This window comes from Scomber scombrus, chromosome 23 (genome assembly GCF_963691925.1).
Source record: "Scomber scombrus chromosome 23, fScoSco1.1, whole genome shotgun sequence".
Classification (NCBI taxonomy): domain Eukaryota; kingdom Metazoa; phylum Chordata; class Actinopteri; order Scombriformes; family Scombridae; genus Scomber; species Scomber scombrus.
Window position 1 is genome coordinate 4,376,531 of NC_084992.1, and position 19,031 is coordinate 4,395,561.

General features: G+C 38.8%; 2 protein-coding genes across 2 annotated transcripts; one reads left to right on the forward strand and one right to left on the reverse strand.

Moving 5' to 3' along the window:
* Window positions 1-370: 370 nt before the first annotated feature.
* si:dkey-171c9.3 (uncharacterized) lies at window positions 371-4,360 on the reverse strand. Its single transcript, XM_062445016.1, has 2 exons — window positions 4,270-4,360; window positions 371-1,897 (listed from the first exon to the last, which is right to left on the reverse strand). The coding sequence occupies exon 2, from the start codon at window positions 1,889-1,891 to the stop codon at window positions 1,022-1,024; it is 870 nt and encodes a 289-aa protein (XP_062301000.1). The 5' UTR covers window positions 1,892-1,897; window positions 4,270-4,360; the 3' UTR covers window positions 371-1,021.
* A 3,626-nt stretch (window positions 4,361-7,986) lies between these two features.
* ccnb3 (cyclin B3) lies at window positions 7,987-17,354 on the forward strand. The gene is made up of 12 exons (XM_062444995.1): window positions 7,987-8,099; window positions 8,309-8,415; window positions 9,418-9,501; window positions 11,223-11,335; window positions 11,421-11,649; window positions 11,750-11,848; window positions 12,139-12,231; window positions 12,390-12,527; window positions 13,470-13,625; window positions 14,250-14,399; window positions 15,519-15,649; window positions 17,248-17,354. Exons 2-12 carry the CDS (start codon window positions 8,332-8,334, stop codon window positions 17,315-17,317), a joined length of 1,347 nt encoding a protein of 448 aa, XP_062300979.1. The 5' UTR covers window positions 7,987-8,099; window positions 8,309-8,331; the 3' UTR covers window positions 17,318-17,354.
* Window positions 17,355-19,031: the final 1,677 nt, after the last annotated feature.

The window sequence follows — 19,031 nt, forward strand, 5'->3', positions numbered from 1 at the left end:
TCTTCAAGCCAGAACACAAATCCATCCCAAATGGTGACATTTAGTCCAATCCAGAAGATGAATGAACCAGTCTGCACCAATAAAGATCTTTTTCAGGCTGATTATATGAGAAAAAATAGATTAACTATCCGACATCACAGTTTAGGAAAGAGAGACATTGTTCATCATTGACTTTTAGTGGGAAACAAATACAAATGTCCTTTTTTGTCACATTCTTATAAATAAAAGTTATCTCTTGAGGATGATCTTCAAACTATATGTGAGAGATGTTATGTTTGAGTCTATAAAGGAAAAGAAAAGTGCAAATAATATTCAAAAATAAATTTATTTCCATTATTAAGTATAGTATAGTATCACATTTAGCTATACATTCATAAGAAGACCTGAAGCAAAATAAACATATTAAGTAATACATTCAGAAGTTCAATATTGCATTAATATAATAGCAAAATAACATTTTCTATTACAAAAACTGGATTGGCACCAATGTTATCATTTAATCACATGGGTTTACTTTGATGACCTCATGCTGAAAATACTCAGGAACATTGCTCCTGTGCTGCCATCTTAAGGATATTTGTTGTTATTGCAGTTGGATCATACTCAAAAATTGCATTAAACAATAGCACAAATCTGCTCAGCAATGTGCTTTACATTCATCTTGGAATAAAACCAAAACCTCAGGGTTTTATCATCCAGCATCTTTAAATATACAGCTCCCACGATATACATGTCATAAGATGTGCCACAGTTTGTTATAACTGCGTGTCAAGCATCTTTTTCTTGGGACTGTGGTCAGTTTTTTCCTCAATAAAATAAACTTTTTGTCTGGATAAGAAATAAATTAAGTTGAAAATCCAATTCCAGAAACAGTATTATTGCAGTGAACCTCACTTCAATCAAAGTGTCGGACAGTGACAGTCAGTATGGAGGAGTAGATATCAATATTTTAACTCTCTTCTGTGTTTATCTGGCTGCATACAGTCGTCATAAATATGATCGCATTAATCACATTAAACCACTAGACAAGCATTTTAGCTTCGTCGATGGATGAGGTAATGATGGTTTCAGCCAGCTGGTGGGCTAATAGATGAAGATCGCTAGCGTCTACCATTTGCTCTCTGCTTTTGGCGTGCAAGACCCAGTCTATGATATCAGATGAGAGGGACTCTGCAAAAGCCTCCATCATGGTTCCATGCTGAGGTCCTACTTCAAGATACTCTCTTGACATATCATTTGTAGACAGTGAGGACATGAGATGCTCCATTAACGCCACCCGTGGGTCGTCGATGGGAGCGCCTGACCCGTCCTCTCTGTCTTTTGGGGTTGGCGGAGGAGGGGACGGCAGGAACTCGTTTGCAAGGCCTCCTTTCAGCTTCCGGGCGAAACTGTGTCTGCTCCTCTCGAGCTCAGGTAGGAGTGGGGTGGTAGGGGGGGCGTCGGGGTAGTCAAGAGATCCCAATAAGGGGAGTCCTGACTGGGATAGAGGTGGGTTACAGGGCTTGGTGTGTCTGGAAGAGTCCATGTTCAAGTTTTCAGCCTGTCCACCATCCATCTTTACCTCAACTGATCTTGCACTCTGGAAACCTTCTACATGATCCTCAGTGTTTTGTTCTTTACATACTTCCCTCAAAGCAACCTCAATCACGGCCGAGGCTAACTCTTCGGCTAACGTCTCCCGGTCTTGATTGAAACTGGACGAGCGGCACTTCAACTCAGATTCCACCATCTCTATTTGGCCCATGAACGACTGTATTATGTTGTCAGCCATATTGTGGGCAAATTTGTCAAGAGCGCCAACGTGTTCGGGGCTTCTCTTGAGGCTTGCAGACATGCCAGTTTTTTCTTGAGTGAGCTCTGGCACCCTTGAATCTGCACTTACCGCCTGCATTGGATCCTGTGAAAGATAAAAGCAATAATATCAGTAAAAATTGAAAGCAATATTGTTTTTCCTGGAGTCTTTTCCCCCCCAGTAAGAATATAGTGAAGGTCAGTGCATGGACCAAAAAATTAAATCCAAAGATGGTTTGAACCTCTGCCTAGTTCCTATAATTAGATCATTTTGTATTTTTTTTTAAATATTGCTTGCCAACATCTTCATGTCAAGGCCAGGCAGCACATAAGTATTTCCCCTAAATGGTGGTGCACTTCCATCGATGTCTCTGCTCTGCAAAAATATTTCCACATTCCTTGCCTGTTTTAGATTAGAGTGGTGGCTAGAAGTGATAGATAAGCTACACATTGAAAGAATGTTGTATGTATAAGACACTGCAGAAGAGGTTGGCGTTATCATGATTATCGATGTGGACGAAAAGAACAGAAAGTCCCTTCAGCAGCTTCAGATGGAAAGTAAGATTGAGACTGAGGCCTCCAACCACAGCCTGTCACCATATGAGCTGTCAGGCAGCCAGGATGTGACAAGCAGGAAGTTCGGTTCACTATTAGATTAGTGCAAAAACAAAGCAGCAACCTGTCCCCATTTCTAAAGTCGGTTTGTGCTCATCTGCAATGAATGGAGATAGAGCTTTGTTTATTTACAGCAGCTTTAAGTTGGTAAAACAGAAATGAAGCAAAGCAAATGTTGAACAAAACATATTATGCTGTTGATTGCTGATTCATACATGAAATGAGACATCAGCATAATGGTATAAAAAAAGAAGCTTTGAACAGAAACATGAGCTTCTTTATTTAACAAGGCTTGATTCAGCAAACGCGGGCGTTGGTTTTCACCTCAACTGCAAAGGCGTTACCGCAGTTATTGATATGAAATTAACACAGAAACACATAGCTGTTATTGCACTTAAGGGCATACATTCACAAAGCTGTGTTGATATGTATTTTTAGTACTGTATTGGTTAGTTTTATGAATAAAGACCACACAGTGTGACTGTCTTGCTCTAGGGTTGTTGAAAGTGGTGTTCCTCATTTTAGCGTTAAAAATAACCCTGAAATTGTTTCAGAAACCTTCTTAATATGTTCATTCACAAACTTGTGAGATAATCAGGGTGCTATTTCAACAGAGTTTATGAAGTTTTCTTACTCAGAAACTAGAAAAATATATCAGAAAGACAATGAGAAAGTTATGACAAACTGAACTTAACACCCTGAGCAACATCTGTCTTCTTCTTACTACTGTTAATCTTTTTAATCTGGAGTTTCATAATAAGTTTCATATAAAGTTTTATTCAAATCTTGTTAAAATCTTCTGGGATCTAACACCTTCCTTGTGTCATGATTTCTTTCACACATGCACACCCTTCTTCCCTCACTTGGCTCCTTCATCACGCTGCCAAACTGAATGACGCTCTCAGCGGCACTAAAGGTATTGACTTTTATTTTACCAAATGGCTCCAGTATGTTTGTGTGCGTGTCAGAAAAAACTCAATGCAGTGTGTCACAGACATTATTCACTTGGTGGACCACAGCCGGGATTCAAAATGGACAGAGCTCCAAGAGGAGGACAAGATAGAGAATGAATCGCAGATGTGGAACAAATTACAGCTAAAACAAAGAATGTTTTCCCTTGGCAATCCGACTTGGACATCCTGATGGGCAGAGGACCGTCTATGAGATGGGGATGCTTCTTTGCTACCTCGGTGTTTCCGCATTACTCTACCCCGTCTAAACAAAGTCTCTTTGATGCTAGATGCTCATTTGATGAAGCCAAAACAGCTCACCTCACTTCCAGTCTTCCCTAACATCCAGACGGGGTTTCCACACTGCCTCTTACAGCAAGTAGAGCAAAAGCCAGTTAGTCAATAGGTTGCAAAATATTGTTGGAAGTGCAATACGTCAACTGACCTTTTATATTAAAACCAGACTTCATCCACACCCATGTCACTATCTTTAATGAATTTTGACAAATCCAAAGAGATAGCTTTTGGTAAGGGAGTGTGCAAGGGATTTAGAAGCCGCTTTCACTGATAAATCAACAAGAAAATGCATTTTTACAAGTCCATATCGCTTTGGTTTTCTGATTGCAAGGAATGAGTTCAGCTTTGTTAGAAACAACTGGATAAGGCCAGAGATTTAACACTACAAAAACAGATAAGACAAGAAAATGTATAGAGGTTCCCTGACTAGAAAGAGATTCATGAGGTATGGCAGATCAAAAGGACGACTTTTTGATTTACTGTGATACCTGGCAAGACACAGAAGGCCTCTTCAAGGGCCAACTGGATGACATGAAAACCACAAGTTACATAAATGTACAAAAAAAAGAAAAAGGGTTAAGATCAGACAGCCAATACTGCCTGTAGATGTACTTACCAGTTTCTTACAGAGTTTACTCTTAGGTGTCTCAAATGCGAATGAGTTTACACGGAAATGGTTTTACGAATGAAGTTCTGCTCACTTCCTGTATATGTGTGTGTGTGTGTGTCTCTGTATGAGGCGTAGATAGTAAGAGGAAGTGTATTTCTGCATGGGTTGGTCTGTTGAAAAGTGACATACAAAGATGACAGATGCACCTGATAACAGAAACTTTCAATGGAAAATGATATTGCTTGTTTTCTTTATAGTTTGTTCTTCTTCGTGACGTCAAATTAATAAAGAGATTGTCATGAGAGCACGAAGATGAATGGCTGAGGAGGACGAAATGATGCGGAGGAGGCAAATAGCATTTTAAAATACAGTACATTTATGGGTTTTATACCTCAGTTTGATGCACGGCACTAGCTGGTAAATTTAAACAATCCTTCAAACTGATTGGTTTTATTTCCATGACCCTGACTTTAGTGTCCAAACCTCACCCATGCCAATTTCTTTGTAGCTTCAACCACATCCTAAGAACTGTAAAAGGAAAAAAAAAGTGTTTCTCTCAGCTTTAATGGAGACGCGAGCAATCTGGACGAAGCTGCTCTCCATGTGAAGGCTTTTTTGTCTTGGATGAGAGGGAGAACAGGGAGGGGAGATGAAATAAAAGCAGTGTTGTGAGATGATATCTCTCTGTAGACTTCATTAGACGCCAGATTGCACCGCTTGAACTGTAAGCCTTGAAGCTGCGTTAGAGTATCCTGTCCAAATAAAGTGAACATGGAGCGAATGTTACTGGGCCCAGGGACTTGTTTATTGTGTGTGTGTGTGTGTTGAGCCTGTTCATTTTTAATGCAACACATGGAAAGTGAAATAAATACCAAGGGATGTTTGTACGCTTTTGCAGTTTAATGATATCGACTGTTTATGGTGTGTTGAAGGTGTATTCAGAAATGACATACATGGCATTGATATGAATGATCTCATTTCTTGGAAATCAGAGGACAACTCCTCCCAAACTCCTGGATGCTGGACAGATGTTAGCTGCCAGCTTCTGCAGTGTCCATCCCATAGATCCTGAACTTGCCCTCTGGATGCACAAATGCAAAAACATTTTATGGCCTCCTATTATACAGACTGTTAATGCAGTAAGTCTGTGTTGTGAGCCCCAGCAGACCCACTGTGCTCTTTATCCTCCAGTACAGGAAACTATTATCTGGTGTGTCAGTGTAGTGATAGGTCAACATGGTAATCTAAGCAGACTTTAAGTGTCATTTTACTCTTTTGTGACAGCCTAAAGGGAAATCATGACACGCCAGAGCTGCTTTACGCTGGAAAATTGTTAAAACGAAGGCATAAAAAGAACAAAAAACCCTCTGATTTACAGAGCCTGCAAGAATACTTGGTGCATTGTGCAATTTTGTGCTCGCATGCTGTATTACACATCATCTTATTATCCTGACTATGAGGTGCCAACTGGGAAAGCTGTTAAAGTAACACTGGGCATGCTAGATCACCTGGAATCACAAACTTTGCATGAATTAAATAATGAGAGTTATTATTGTGAATGCTGTAAATGCAGATGATAAATCAACAAATGTCACCAGGTACAAAAAAATTAAATTAATTAAAAATGTTATCTATTGCAATGTAGTCACCTCTTGGCACACTCAGCAGTTAAGTCAAGGTCTTAGGATTTGAGAATAAAAAAATCTGTTATTCTTAGTTAAATGGAAATCATTGAAATAATAATAAAATAAAGGGGAAATGGCGTTAATGCCTACAAAATCTGCACCAATCAACAATCTTGATCTTCTTCATTTGTATGTGTTGTATGCTATTTCTCTCTGAGATGCTCCATATGCACAGTTATGCACAGATCATAAGGGAGAACAGGGTTGGTTGTCACATTCATTAGATTTTGGTCCCTAGAGGGCGCTGTTAAAAAGTGTTGGTACGGAAAGTTTCCAAATTTGGGTGAGATGTTACTTCAAAAAGGTCGTTTCTGTAGTAAACCCCTTGAGGTGAGAGGGCGTTTAGTGTTTTTAATGTGAAAATGTAAATTCCAGCTCTTTGGTGTTTCTCTTTTAGGATTTTACACACATGAGTTTACAATAAAACAATCATTAGCATTAAAAAATATGGAGTGTGATAGTTTAGATGTGTTTTTCTAAGCTACACTACCACATGGGGTTTGTAGCTTTGTGATATATATTGGGTCCATCTGAATTTTGTCAGGAAGACAAACAGATGTAATGCTCAGAGCAGTCAGAGAGGTTAAAATGCATAATATATTTAAGTGAGGATAACAAATATGCACTTATAGGAATGATTTATGTTCTCTTGATGCAGGAGATGTGTTAGGTTGTTGTATATCAATTAAACTAAACATTTTAAATGATGTCTAAGATTGCCTAGATGTTTTATTTCCCACCATTAAAATAACACAGGAACAACCAACCCCATACTGTGTGACTACCAACCCCACGATGGGGATGGTTGTCACATATATAACGGCCAATATCTTCTGCAGAGGATCAGCTTAAGGAGATTAAAACCACTTTATTACCTACCTGACACTTTAGGCGTATATTACAAATTGAAAGGTAATCTATTCAGTATACAGTTTATAAGGAATTCAAAGGAAAAGTAAAAAGTGTGACTACCAACGCTGTTCTCCCCTATACTACATTCAAATATACTTATCATAACATATAATAAAAGCAGAAACATGTATGTAGACAGGAGTGGGGTACAAAGTATACATGATAAACAGTGCAACTTATGAATGAAAGCTCAAAAAACTTGCAGAAAGGTAAATATATATGTGACATGACTGAGTTACTATAAGGAAAAACTGCACAGAAAGCTGCACTAGTATATAAATACAGTTTTTTCACTTTAATCTGTGCAATAAGAATATCACCTCTGGTATATTACCACTCAATACCAATATTATTCTCGTAAATAATGTCACGATTATTTTTATTACATATTTTAATTTACTATTATTGTTCTTATTATGTATTGTTCTTTATTCTGTCTCTTATTGCTGCTCTTATATTCTACTTTGCTGCTGTAACAATGCAAATGTCTCCATTGTGGGACTAATAAAGGAATATCTTATGTTATATTATCTTAAATTACACTAGTAAACAATACATGAATGAATTAAATAGTCTGTTGTTGTGCTTGAGCATGCGCATATCTTTGTCACGTGTGGGTTTGCACGTGTCTAGACTGAAATAATTACTACCAGTTACAGTGGAGTTGCATGCTTTGCTTGGTCATGTGGACAAACGTCAATAATAACGTTGAAACTATTATTATTGGTGGTGAGGACGTTTGAAAATCTCACACGCGCCTCCTTTATCTAAGGAAGGGTTCGCTTGATTTGAGAGCAACGGAAACGAGGAGGGCGGGAATTTGAATGTGTTAACACGTAAATAAACAACACACATTCTCTATTTCAGTATAAAATATAATATTAATGTGGTATAATATAGTTTTGATGCTTACTTTGTTCATTTTAACGCGTTTTTTAGTGATAATTTGATGTTTCATAGAAGGAGCAGGAGGAGCCGTTGCTATGAACCGAACGCCCCCCTTAGCAACGGCATCCCTAGCAACTCTCTGATTGGTCTGCCTCACTCGAATTCTGACCAATCACAGGAGAGCGCTGCAGATTTTGAAGCACTTCTTTTTTGTGTTGTTTGAGCTGCACACAACACGACGAAACTGGGACTATTATTACTCTAAAATACGCTACATGCGGTGGTTGTCGACCTAAAACCGAGCTATTAAAGAAGACGAACAGGAATAAGACGGTAAAGGTAAGATACAACGTCAATTTAGTGGGTTTTAGAGTGATATTTTGAGTGTAGAGCCTCTTTATGTTAAGGAAACTCCACCCAATAAACAGCATGTCTGCAGAAGTTACTCGATATTGCATGATATTATTAGCAACTAATCTATCTAAAACTGCATATTCTAAAGCCATTTTTTGGTGTGCTTTTTAAAAATGTGTCTCTCTTTGCATACAGGTCGGACTGAGAGTGTTTTGAAGGGGATAAAGCCATGCCTTTGCCGAGGGGAAAGAAAGCCGCAAGCACCGCTGGGAGCAGGTTACCCAAGCTGAGTGCAAAAACGACTGAAAATCAGGTAAAAGCAGCTTTGTGCATTCATTACGTTGTGTTTTTCCCTCTCTTTTTATGTGTGTGTTTGTGCTGTGTGTTTTAAATGACCATATTGCATGCTGTAAACAAAGTAGACCTTGCAGCAGATGTTGCACAGTAAGGATTTAATATCATGAGATTTTGGGGGGGAAACAATTAAAAATCTTAATTTACTTTCAATATTAACCCTGAAACAGGCAATAGAGGAGATACACACTGTTAGGGGCATGATTGAAGGTTTTCAAGTTATTATTTATCAAAAGTTTTATGTTATTGGTGCATTTACACAAAAGTAAGTTTTTAAATATTTTGGATTTTATGAGTTGTAGCTCCCAGGATATGTTGCCCTACTACAGGATATTATATATGAATATATGTACAGTCACTGGCCTCTTTCTTAGGTTCACCTGTCCAATACAACAAATCTGATTTAAATTCTACTTTTATACTTTTTTTGTTGTTGTTAACATTGTTAAAAAGGTGATAATTCTGCTGTATGTTTATTATTGAGGTCATATAGTGGGTGATTGTGGTGTTTTATGGTGCATTATATTGACTGGTGTCCCTAATATTTTGCCCCTCTCATGTATGTTTAATGGAGTGGACAAAATATTAGGAACACCATTCAAGATAATGCACCTTAATACACCACCATCACACACTACATGACCTCAATAATAAACATAAACACAGTAGAATTATCACCTTTCTGAAAATGTGTAAACTTCATAAATGTAGAGGTTGACCTAATAAAGAGGCCAGTGACTGCATGTAATATAATAACCTATAGGGCAACGTTTCCTGGGAGATACAACTCATAAAATCAAAAAAATATGCATGGAAATGTTTTACTTGTTTGCAAATGAGATGAGTAGCATCGTCAAATTATTTTGCACAACTCATTTTCTACTCCTGCCTGTTTTTAAGGGTTAACTTGTGATTTGAGGGTATTGATCTATTATGTATTATGTGTGTGTGTGTTTTGCAGGAGGAAGCCTCACAGGTCAAGAGGTCGACCTCTCCTCCTCAAGGAGCTCCTAAGAAGAGGACAGCCTTCATCGACATCACCAATGTAAGTCCTGAGTGAGATAGTCGGGGGTTCAAAGCTGAGTCCACAGCAGACGTGAAATCTGTGTCAGCCTATCAAGATTTTTACAGTAGGACTCTTTATGGAGTAGTTGCATGAAAGTGGCAGATAGTGGTGATATTATTTGCCATCATTAGGTGATTTTGTGACTGTTTTCTCAGACTTCATGCAGGCCCCTTTAAACCAGTCTATACTGGAACTTTCCCTGCGTAAAAACACTCTACCCTCTCTTTCATTTGGGAGATGCCAGTCGTGCTCTGGCAAATAAATGTAGGTTTGTTGGTCAAAACATTTAACGTGGCTCAACTTTTACTCAACTGCAACATCTGGCAAAACATGTGGTGACCAATTAAATGTTTACAAGCTACATTTCTGATTGATAGCTTTGTTTCTTTTTGTATTTATGTTCACCATGTGAGACATTAGCTTAGTTTATTTGCACATAAAGAGAAAAAAAACAACACAATACAAGAAAAGAAATACATGCAGATTTTTTAAGATTTAAGAAAATAAAACAATAACTTACAAGAAATGTGCAGAAGGAGCCAATAAAAGCCATCAGGAGCTTGTCAGGTGGTCCTCCTATAGTGAAACATACAACCTAAACACTTAAGAGTAAAGAAATACAGACAAATACATAGAAAAGCTAAACGAAAACAGAAGTGCTTGGACATGAGGATAACGGTGCATGTTTGTGTCTCTCCCTAAAGCTTTCTTAGTGTCGTTCTTGTACACATCAAAAGTGACAGTCGTAGTTATGCAAATAATTTAAAAACCTTGCCATCGCCTCCACATACTCGATCAATCAATCACAACATCTCAGGGCGCTTTTCACACAGAGCGCACTCTTTAATTTAGATTTAAAGAGATTCGACATTCCCACACGAGCGGCACTTGGCAACACTGGCGAGGAGAAACTCCCCTTTTTAATAGGGAATAAACTTCAGGAAGAGCTGGCCTCTTAGTGGGGGAACATCTGCCTTGAAGAAGAAGAGGGAGAGAGTAGAAAGGGACAGTGACAATCAGTCAACATTGACAAATAGTTGCAGACATCAGACGCTGTACGACCATCCGACATTTAAACTTTGACTCTCCTCTTATGCAAAAGCGTCACACGAAAGACTGTCGTAACCCCCCCCCCCCCTGCCCCGCGCTGTGATTTATTGTGAAAGATGTTGATTTATTCCCCTCAGGACACAAATCTGTGATGCAAAGACAAAGAAATGTCTCCGGCCTCCTCCGCCTCGATGTGACACCACATTAAAATGTACAATCAGGCCACAAAGTGTTCTCACAAAAATCCCTGCAGCTGGTGTTTTGCAACAACGCTGCGTAGATACCGAACGTCTTCGCATTTGAAACACTTTGATCGTGTTTCTGTGGTAAAGAAAAGCAGCGAGGATGACGAGGGTTTGGGATTGGGGCTTCGTTTTATGTGTCTTACCCCCCCACAAACCTACAGTCAGGGCATGGATACTGACATGATTTATAAGGGAGATCATTTCTTATAAAGCAACATTTATCTCTCATTTGAAAATGTATTCATTAGTTCATGTAGATTTTTGAATATAAAATAAAGATATTTGATGAATAAAGTGGGTTTAATTGGTACTGTGACTCCATTTAAGCCCACATCATGATTTATTTTTTGAAGCTTGTGTTTTTGTTGGACTTTTTTTAAAAACTTGTTTGACTTTGTTTTGCAGGCTCATGGCGTTCACATCAGCCTTCCAGGGAGGAAGAAGGAAGCTGCGAAGAAGCAGGCGAAGAAAGCAAGCTCCACCTCCGTGTCCGCCAAGAATCCAGCCAACCTGAAAAAGTAACTTAAATCTCCTGGAGCTTTAATTTCTGTCCCGTCAAGTAGCAGCGGATGTCTTTTTAATGATCTCTCTCTCTCTCTGCAGGTCTTCCTCTGTGAGCTCAGAGGGAACCACAGCAGAAAAAGAAAGGACAGATGTAAAGGAGGAGGAGGAGGAGGAGGAGGAGGAGGAGGTGGTGCTTGTGGTGGAGGAGGAGAAACCTGGTGTGAAGCAAGAGGAGGTGCAGAGCGATGCGGCGGCTCCAGTAGAAGAGCTGGTAGCTGCTGCGCCCCCTGCTGTCTGCGAGGTGCCGGCACACCTCCTGAAACCACATGTGAGCAAAATGTTGCGTCGCTACAGAAATGTTCTAACATTGTTCTGGAGATGTTGGCTAAAGAAACCCTTCTTTCCTAATGTTTCCTCCGTCGCTGTAGATCCCCGAGGAGTTTGACATCGACTCTCAGAACACAGAGGATTGTTTCATGTGTCCCGAATACGCCAAGGAGATCTTTGACTACCTCAAACAGAGAGAGGTGAGACCAGTGAAATCATGAGGAACACGTTAAAAAGCAAGGAGGCTGTTTATGAGCAGGGTTGTAACATTCTGGGAATTGTCAAAGCTGGAGAATTTCCATGGGGATATATGAGAATTAAAGGGAATGTATGGGAATTAAAGGTGAATAAAGGGAATATGTGGAAATGAATGGGAATATATGGGAATTAAAGGGAATATATGAGAATTAATGTGAATATATAGGATTTTTGTTTTGTATTTTTAGGGAAAAATTCTGAATGTTTCGTTTTGTTTTGTTGCCTTTTTCAGGAGAAGTTTGTCCTTTGTGACTACATGCCCAAACAGCCGAGCCTCAACCCGGAGATGAGGGCGATCCTGATCGACTGGCTGGTGGAAGTACAGGTGAGTGGACGCACCTGTCTTAAATGGAGTCAAATCTCTGCTGATTAACTGTTTAAACTTCATTTGTTGAAGCAGGTAATTACAGAAAATGCCATTAACTAAACTGGAGAAATATTGCCCCCCCCCCCCCTCATTTCTGTCTCCCGGCCGTTTTTTAGGAGAACTTCGAGCTGTACCACGAGACGCTGTACCTGGCCGTGAAGATGACGGACCACTTCCTGGACCAGACTCCGGTCCACAGGGAAATGCTGCAGCTCGTCGGCTCCACCACCATGCTCATAGCCTCCAAGTTTGAGGTGAGGACACGCTGCATACGCTTTATATCACACTTACAAATCATATTTAAAGTAATTGGAATTTGGCCGATTTATTCTCGATTCATTAATTAGTAGTTTGTTCTGTCAGTGTCCAGAAAATGGTGAAAAATGTCAGTTTCCCAAAGCACAAAATGCAACTTTAGATGTTTATCTTTTGTCACGATCAACAGTTTACAACCCAAAGATGTTCAGTTTACCGTCATAGTCGACAAAAAACAGACAATATTCACACTTGAGAAGCTGGAATGACAGAATTTTAACTTTTTACTTCCTTAAAAAATGACTCAATGTTCGATTTATCAAAAATAATTGGTGATTAGTTTAATAGCTGGTAACTAATGATGGTAGCTCCAGTCTTTCATTAAAAAAATATTTCTTTGACACAGAATTACAAAGTTAATCTGATTTCCATTAGAACAAGAAGTTTGGTTTTATTGGGAAGAGCGCTGGCAAAAATGAATAAAGCACTTAAGATAGGGCTGGACAATGAATCAATATTATATCGATATCGTGATATTTTTATAGATATCGTCTCAGATTTTGAATGTCGTAATATCATGATATGGAATAATAAGTGTCTTTTCCTGCTTTTAAAGGCTGCATTACAGTAAAAATGTAATTTTCTGAGCTTAACTGACTCTTCTATAATCTGCCTTTATCCATTTAGTCATTATATCCACATTAATGATGATTTATAAAAAATCTCATTGTGTAAATATTTTATGAAAGGCACCGATAGTCGTCCCAACAATACTGTCAAAATATTGATATCGAGGTATCTGATTCGGCCCATATCGCCCATCCAACAAACTGGGATGAAAAAGATAAAGTAGATCTTGAGCAGCATGCTAAAAAAACAACTAAATCTAATGTCCGAGGAACTATTTTATTTTTACTAACTGCTTGGTGTTTGGTCTTCAGGAGCGCAGCCCGCCGTGTGTCGACGACTTCCTCTACATCTGCGACGACGCCTACAAGCGAGAGGAGCTCATCTCCATGGAGGCCAACATCCTGCAGGCGCTGTCCTTCGACATCAACATCCCGATCCCCTACCGCTTCCTCAGACGCTACGCCAAGGTGAGTGTCCAGTTATCTTTCCTCTTACCTTTTGCGTTCGTATCAGGCGGGGAGTTCCGGTCCTCTGCAATGAGGCCAACACGGAAGTAACTTAAAACTGCATTCTATTAAAAGGCCACCAGGGGGCGACCGTTTTGGTGTCAAAAGGACTTCCGTCTCTATACAAGTCAATGGAGAATTCACCAACTTCTCACTTGATTTCTAACCTCAGTAAACGTTTTCAAAATGTGTTTATGGTCTCAATCGCTAGTTTAAAGCCTTCTTCAATGCAGTATGATGTTCATTTGGGACATTTTGGCCTCCATGATTTTATATGTGACGATAAAGCAGGGTATGCATTAGGACGTGGCTACGTCGTGATTGACAGGTTGATTGGTTCACAGGTTCAGGAGGGCGCCTCATGCTCCTCCTGATGCCCATATAAGTAGAATCCGTGTTTTTATTTTTCCCAGCATGCACCGGAAATTTTCAAGATGGCGCTGCTCAGATCCGATACTATTGGCCTCCGAGCAGCAGTCCAGACACCAATGGGTGACGTCACGGATGTTACGTCCATTTCGTATATACAGTCTATGATTCGTATGAGTTCTAACATCTCACAATCTCTCTCGTGTTGTCTCGCAGTGTGTGAACGCCGGCATGGACACGCTGACGCTCGCCCGTTACTTCTGCGAGATGAGCCTCATGGACATGGACTTTGTGCCGGAGAGAGGATCGCTGCTGGCGTCGGCCTGCCTGCTGATGGCACTGCTCACCAAAGATCTGGGAGGATGGGTAAGGTTCAACCGCTGCGCCTCCTTTGCTGCTCCTTCTGTTTTCTCCCTCAATACAACCAATAAGTCACGTTTCTCTGCACCAGTTTTTATTATTATCGCTATAATGTGCCAAAAAAACTTGACATAAACAGGGTTTCAGCTGGGTCTTAAAAAGTCTTTAACCTTCGTGTCGTCCTCCCGGGTCAAATTGACCCCGTCTGTTTTGACTGTTCCTTCTTTCCTCCCTTCCTTCCTTCTTTCTGTCCTTCCTCCCTCCCTCCTTTTCTCTTTCTTTCCTTCCTCTCTCTTTCCTCCCTTCCTTCTTTCCTTCCTCCATCCCCCTTTTTTCCTTCCTTCTGTCCTTCCTTCCTCCCTCCCTCCTTCTTTCCTTCCTTCCTTCCTTGCTTTCGTTCCTCTCTTCCTTCTTTCCTTCCTCCCTCCCTCCTTATATCTTTCTTTCCTCCCCCCTACCTTCCTCCCTTCCTTATTTCCTTCCTTCCTCTTTTCCTTTCTCCCTCCTTACCTCCTTCCTTCCTTTCCTCCCTCCTTCACTTCCTCCCTTTCTTCCTTCCTTCTTCCTCCCTCCCATCTTGACTCGAAGACAACAGGAGGGTTAAATTGCCTCCTTATGTTTAGTTCTGGACTGTTTTTTTCGTTGGCGCTGCAGCTGAAATGATTTCAGTCTGCAGCTCCGACGTTTGGACTCTGTTTCATTTTTGTCTTGTTGGCCATCGATGTCGAGCCTCTCCGCTGTTTGACTCTGTTTTGGATTTTTCAGTCGAGCGGTCAGGAGCGACGCCGCAGCTCTCTCTCCGTGTAGCGAGCTGTTTCTTCTTCCTGCTTTTCAATTTAAATGCAAATAGATTTTCAGTGTAAATGTGCAGCAGGAGTACAAGAGGGCGGTAGGGGGGAGAATCTATTTCATTTCATTTCTGGGCTCGACTCAGAACCCGTTCCGTCATTTCACGTGTTTGATCATCTATAAATGAAATGTTAATGAAAACCAGAGCAGTGAACGCCACACCATGAATTTATTATTACATCTTTTTTTTATAGCTGTAGGGAACATGGTTACATTTGTGTATGAACGACAGTAAATAAAAAAACGTCCCTCTTTTTGTTTCCTCTCTTGCTTCAGACTCCCATCCTGCAGTTCCACTCCGGCTATCAGACGTCAGATTTGGCGCCACTCGTCAGGCGGCTCCACGCGATGCTGTCAGCGCCTCCCGACGACAAACTGAGAGCCATCAGGAACAAATACTCACACAAGTAAGTAGATGATTATTCATTATGTGCAGGACCCGAGCGATAAATAGATTTTTGGCTCCAATACCAAAAAAAAAAAAGATTATTGATATATCGGCCAATAATCTTATGCAGAATATATACAAACACATTTTTTGCAGTGATTTCCTCATATGGGGGTTATCAAACTCCATAAGTGGCATTATATTTCACAGTTTAACAATGAAAAGCGTGAAAAACGCGTACATATATATCAACGATTTTTATTAGGCTCTGACCGATACTGAATTTTTGGGGCTGATACCAATATTAGGGAGTAAAAACATGCCGAAATCCATAAGTCACCCAATAATGTTATATATAAAAACGTAGTCATACACTAATAGATATTAAAAAACGAACATATATACATAAACATGCATTTCTTTTACAGTGATCCCTTTAAAAACCCACACAGTAGTTGTGATATTTTACCATTTGATAATAAACTTTACTGTATAAAATGACGCCAATGCACTGAAACGATGAACTTAAACTTAATAATTATAAATAACTATAACTATAGGATCAAATCGGACAACATAGATAGAGAGATACACTGATAGACTTTATTCATCCCCATTAAGGAAATTCATGTATTCAGTATCTCATAAATATACACAAATAAACACATAAAAAAATAAGAACAAATAATAGATACAAAAACGTAAAAGTAAAATATGTAAGAAATATACACCAATACCGATATATATGTTCAAAGTTCAAAGTCGGCTTTATTGTCAATTTCTTCACATGTTAAGGCATACAAAGGAATCGAGAAGACGTTTCTCACTATCCCACGGTGGAACAGATAAAGTGCACAGGCACAACAGATAAGACAGATGTTTCCTAACACTAAAGAGTAAACATTGAAGTGCACAACAGATAAGACATTTACTAATAATAATAATATAAAAAGAAAAATGAATGGATAAGCAGTAAGATAAAATCAGATTTAGAAGTCTACTTTTGTATATGTAGGAAGTGGCAGCATAACTTTCTGTATAGTTAAGTTGTGGTAGTGCAAAAAGGCAGTAATAGCAGCAAAAAGTTCTGTAAGATGTATATTTTTAACAGATACAGTGCAAAAAGAACAGTCATTTAATAGCAGCAATTTCAGTCTGTGGGGGGGGGGTTGGCTTTCTGACAGCCTGGAGGATATGACTGGAGGGAGTGAGGGGAGAGAGTTTAGGTTTCTGACAGCCTGGTGTATGAAACTGTTTCTGAGTCTTTCGGTGCAGCCACGGAGGCTCCTATACCTGTATGTGATAGGATTGATTTTAATTGTCATTTCAGCCACTTAAGATACATGAAAACGAACGAAATACCGTATTCAGATCCAGATGATCATGATTTTAAATTAAAGGGAGGATATACATCAAGATGGTAACATAAAATGCTGCCTATATATAACTTTAAAAACTAAAATATTGGACAACATATGCACAGATACCAGTTTATCTGATATTGGCTGACCGATATATTGTTTGGACCCTTTATTTTTTAAGCTTTTTGACATTTAAACAGTCACTTTTTGTTTTTTGGCATTAATCGATTCTTTTAATGTATTTTTTTTTTCTCAGGGTCTTTTTCGAAGTTGCATCATTGCCGTTGGTCGACAGTGACGTTTTGGAGAACGCTTTATGTCAATGAGAGTTTCACCCCCACCTGCCCCCTCCCCCGATTCCCACCACCACCACCTGTAGAGAAGGAGAGAAAATAAGGCCTCATGCATTGAGTGAATTTAGTTTCTTCTCTCAAACCAAAACCATGTAAATAATTTGTTAATATGTTAAATATTTATGCACGTTGTCTCGTCTGTCTTTTTTATAATTTTGGAAATAAAGTTTTAATTCCAGTTTGTAAAGAAAAAGAGTTTTAAAAGTGGGCATTTGTTAATAAGATGTTACTTTTCTTGCCAGTGTTTTTTTTACCAGGTTGGTACTGACTTTTTTATTGTGTTAAAACGTTTGAATACAAATAGGTTTCTGGCATTCATTTTATAATTCTTTTTATATAAAGGAAAGTAAAACATCTTAATTATTAGTAATTTGTAAGCCCCTTCTCTGTGTGTGTATATGTAGTGCAGGACTGGGCGTGATTGTTATTATTATTATTATTATTTTTATAATTTTTTTTATTAAAATAAGGTAGGATGGAGAAGTTGAATTATGCACTGGGCCCACACAGTTTAGGTATTTTCTTGTATTGTAGAAGTTAGCTTTGCATGTGTATCCATGTGTTGTACAGTCGTTTATCATGTTTAATGTTACTATGCTAATTATTTGTATAAAAGACGACGACCGGATGATTTTTAAATGGCTGTCCATATATATATTTACACTCCTAAAAATAAAATGTTTTCTGAGGTTTTCATATAAAAATGCTCTTTTTTCATCATTTTATGGTCAGAAGAATAATTATTAGACTGATTTCAGCTTCATTTCAAACATAATGCATCATTTAAATTTGGTGTAATATTTCTAACAACCACTAGATGGCAGTGTTGCGCCATGTTTTTCCACTGAGCTTTAAACGTCTCTCAAGGCTCAGAAATTGTCTGATTAGTGCTTCTCTGAGATCAAATTTAAATATTTGACACGAGATCATTTGCTTTATTTGTCTCTTGACACCTTTTTAATGGACAGGAGAGTTTCTGAAGTCCCTGTTTGTTCAGCAGCAAATCCTTTCTGAGTGTGAACTAACAGACACTTGTTGAAGTGGTTGGACTTGCAGGTCCATTAATCCTTTTGAAATGGGTGTAAAATTCATAATTCAAGAGCCACTTAATAGATTTATTGTGTAATAAAGTGGACCTTGAATTAGGAATGTTGACAGAAGTTGTGAAACTCTTGAAGCCTGACGTAAATCCGGCTTTTACAGGTGATCACACAGTGGGGGCTGTAGTTTAAAGGAAAGGTTCACAGTTTTTTTCAAGTCTATCTTAAAACAATACTGACAAGCCCATCGGTGCATTAACCCTTACATACTGTTCATATTTGGGCATTTCACACTATCGCCTTATAATGAGTCTCTATAGGTAATTTCAGAACCTCAAATTATTCATGAATACCTCATCAGTCATTATTAAATTGGTGATAAATGTTTATTCTTCAGTTTTTATGCTTTTTGATGGAGAAAAAATGTTTACAATCACAAGATATAATATAATGGTCCAACATTACATAACACTGGATAGCATAATGCTTTCAATGAATGATATTCAATGTGAATAAACAGTATATTTGATATTTTGAGTTTTATTTTAATTTTTTTGTATGAATGAGTCAAAAAAAACTCAACAAAAACGTGTGTCAGCTACACAAAAACATGTTTTTTTTCTTCTCGCAAATGTAAAAATGGATCA

What these genes read in the sequence shown, in the direction of transcription:
- si:dkey-171c9.3 (XM_062445016.1), bottom strand. Translation starts at nt 1,891, where the DNA reads ATGCAGGCGGTAAGTGCAGATTCAAGGGTGCCAGAGCTCACTCAAGAA.
- ccnb3 (XM_062444995.1), top strand. Translation starts at nt 8,332, where the DNA reads ATGCCTTTGCCGAGGGGAAAGAAAGCCGCAAGCACCGCTGGGAGCAGG. An exon ending in CACACCTCCTGAAACCACAT is followed by an intron (nt 11,650 to 11,749) that starts GTGAGCAAAATG and finishes CCGTCGCTGTAG; the next exon opens with ATCCCCGAGGAGTTTGACAT. An exon ending in TCATAGCCTCCAAGTTTGAG is followed by an intron (nt 12,528 to 13,469) that starts GTGAGGACACGC and finishes TTTGGTCTTCAG; the next exon opens with GAGCGCAGCCCGCCGTGTGT.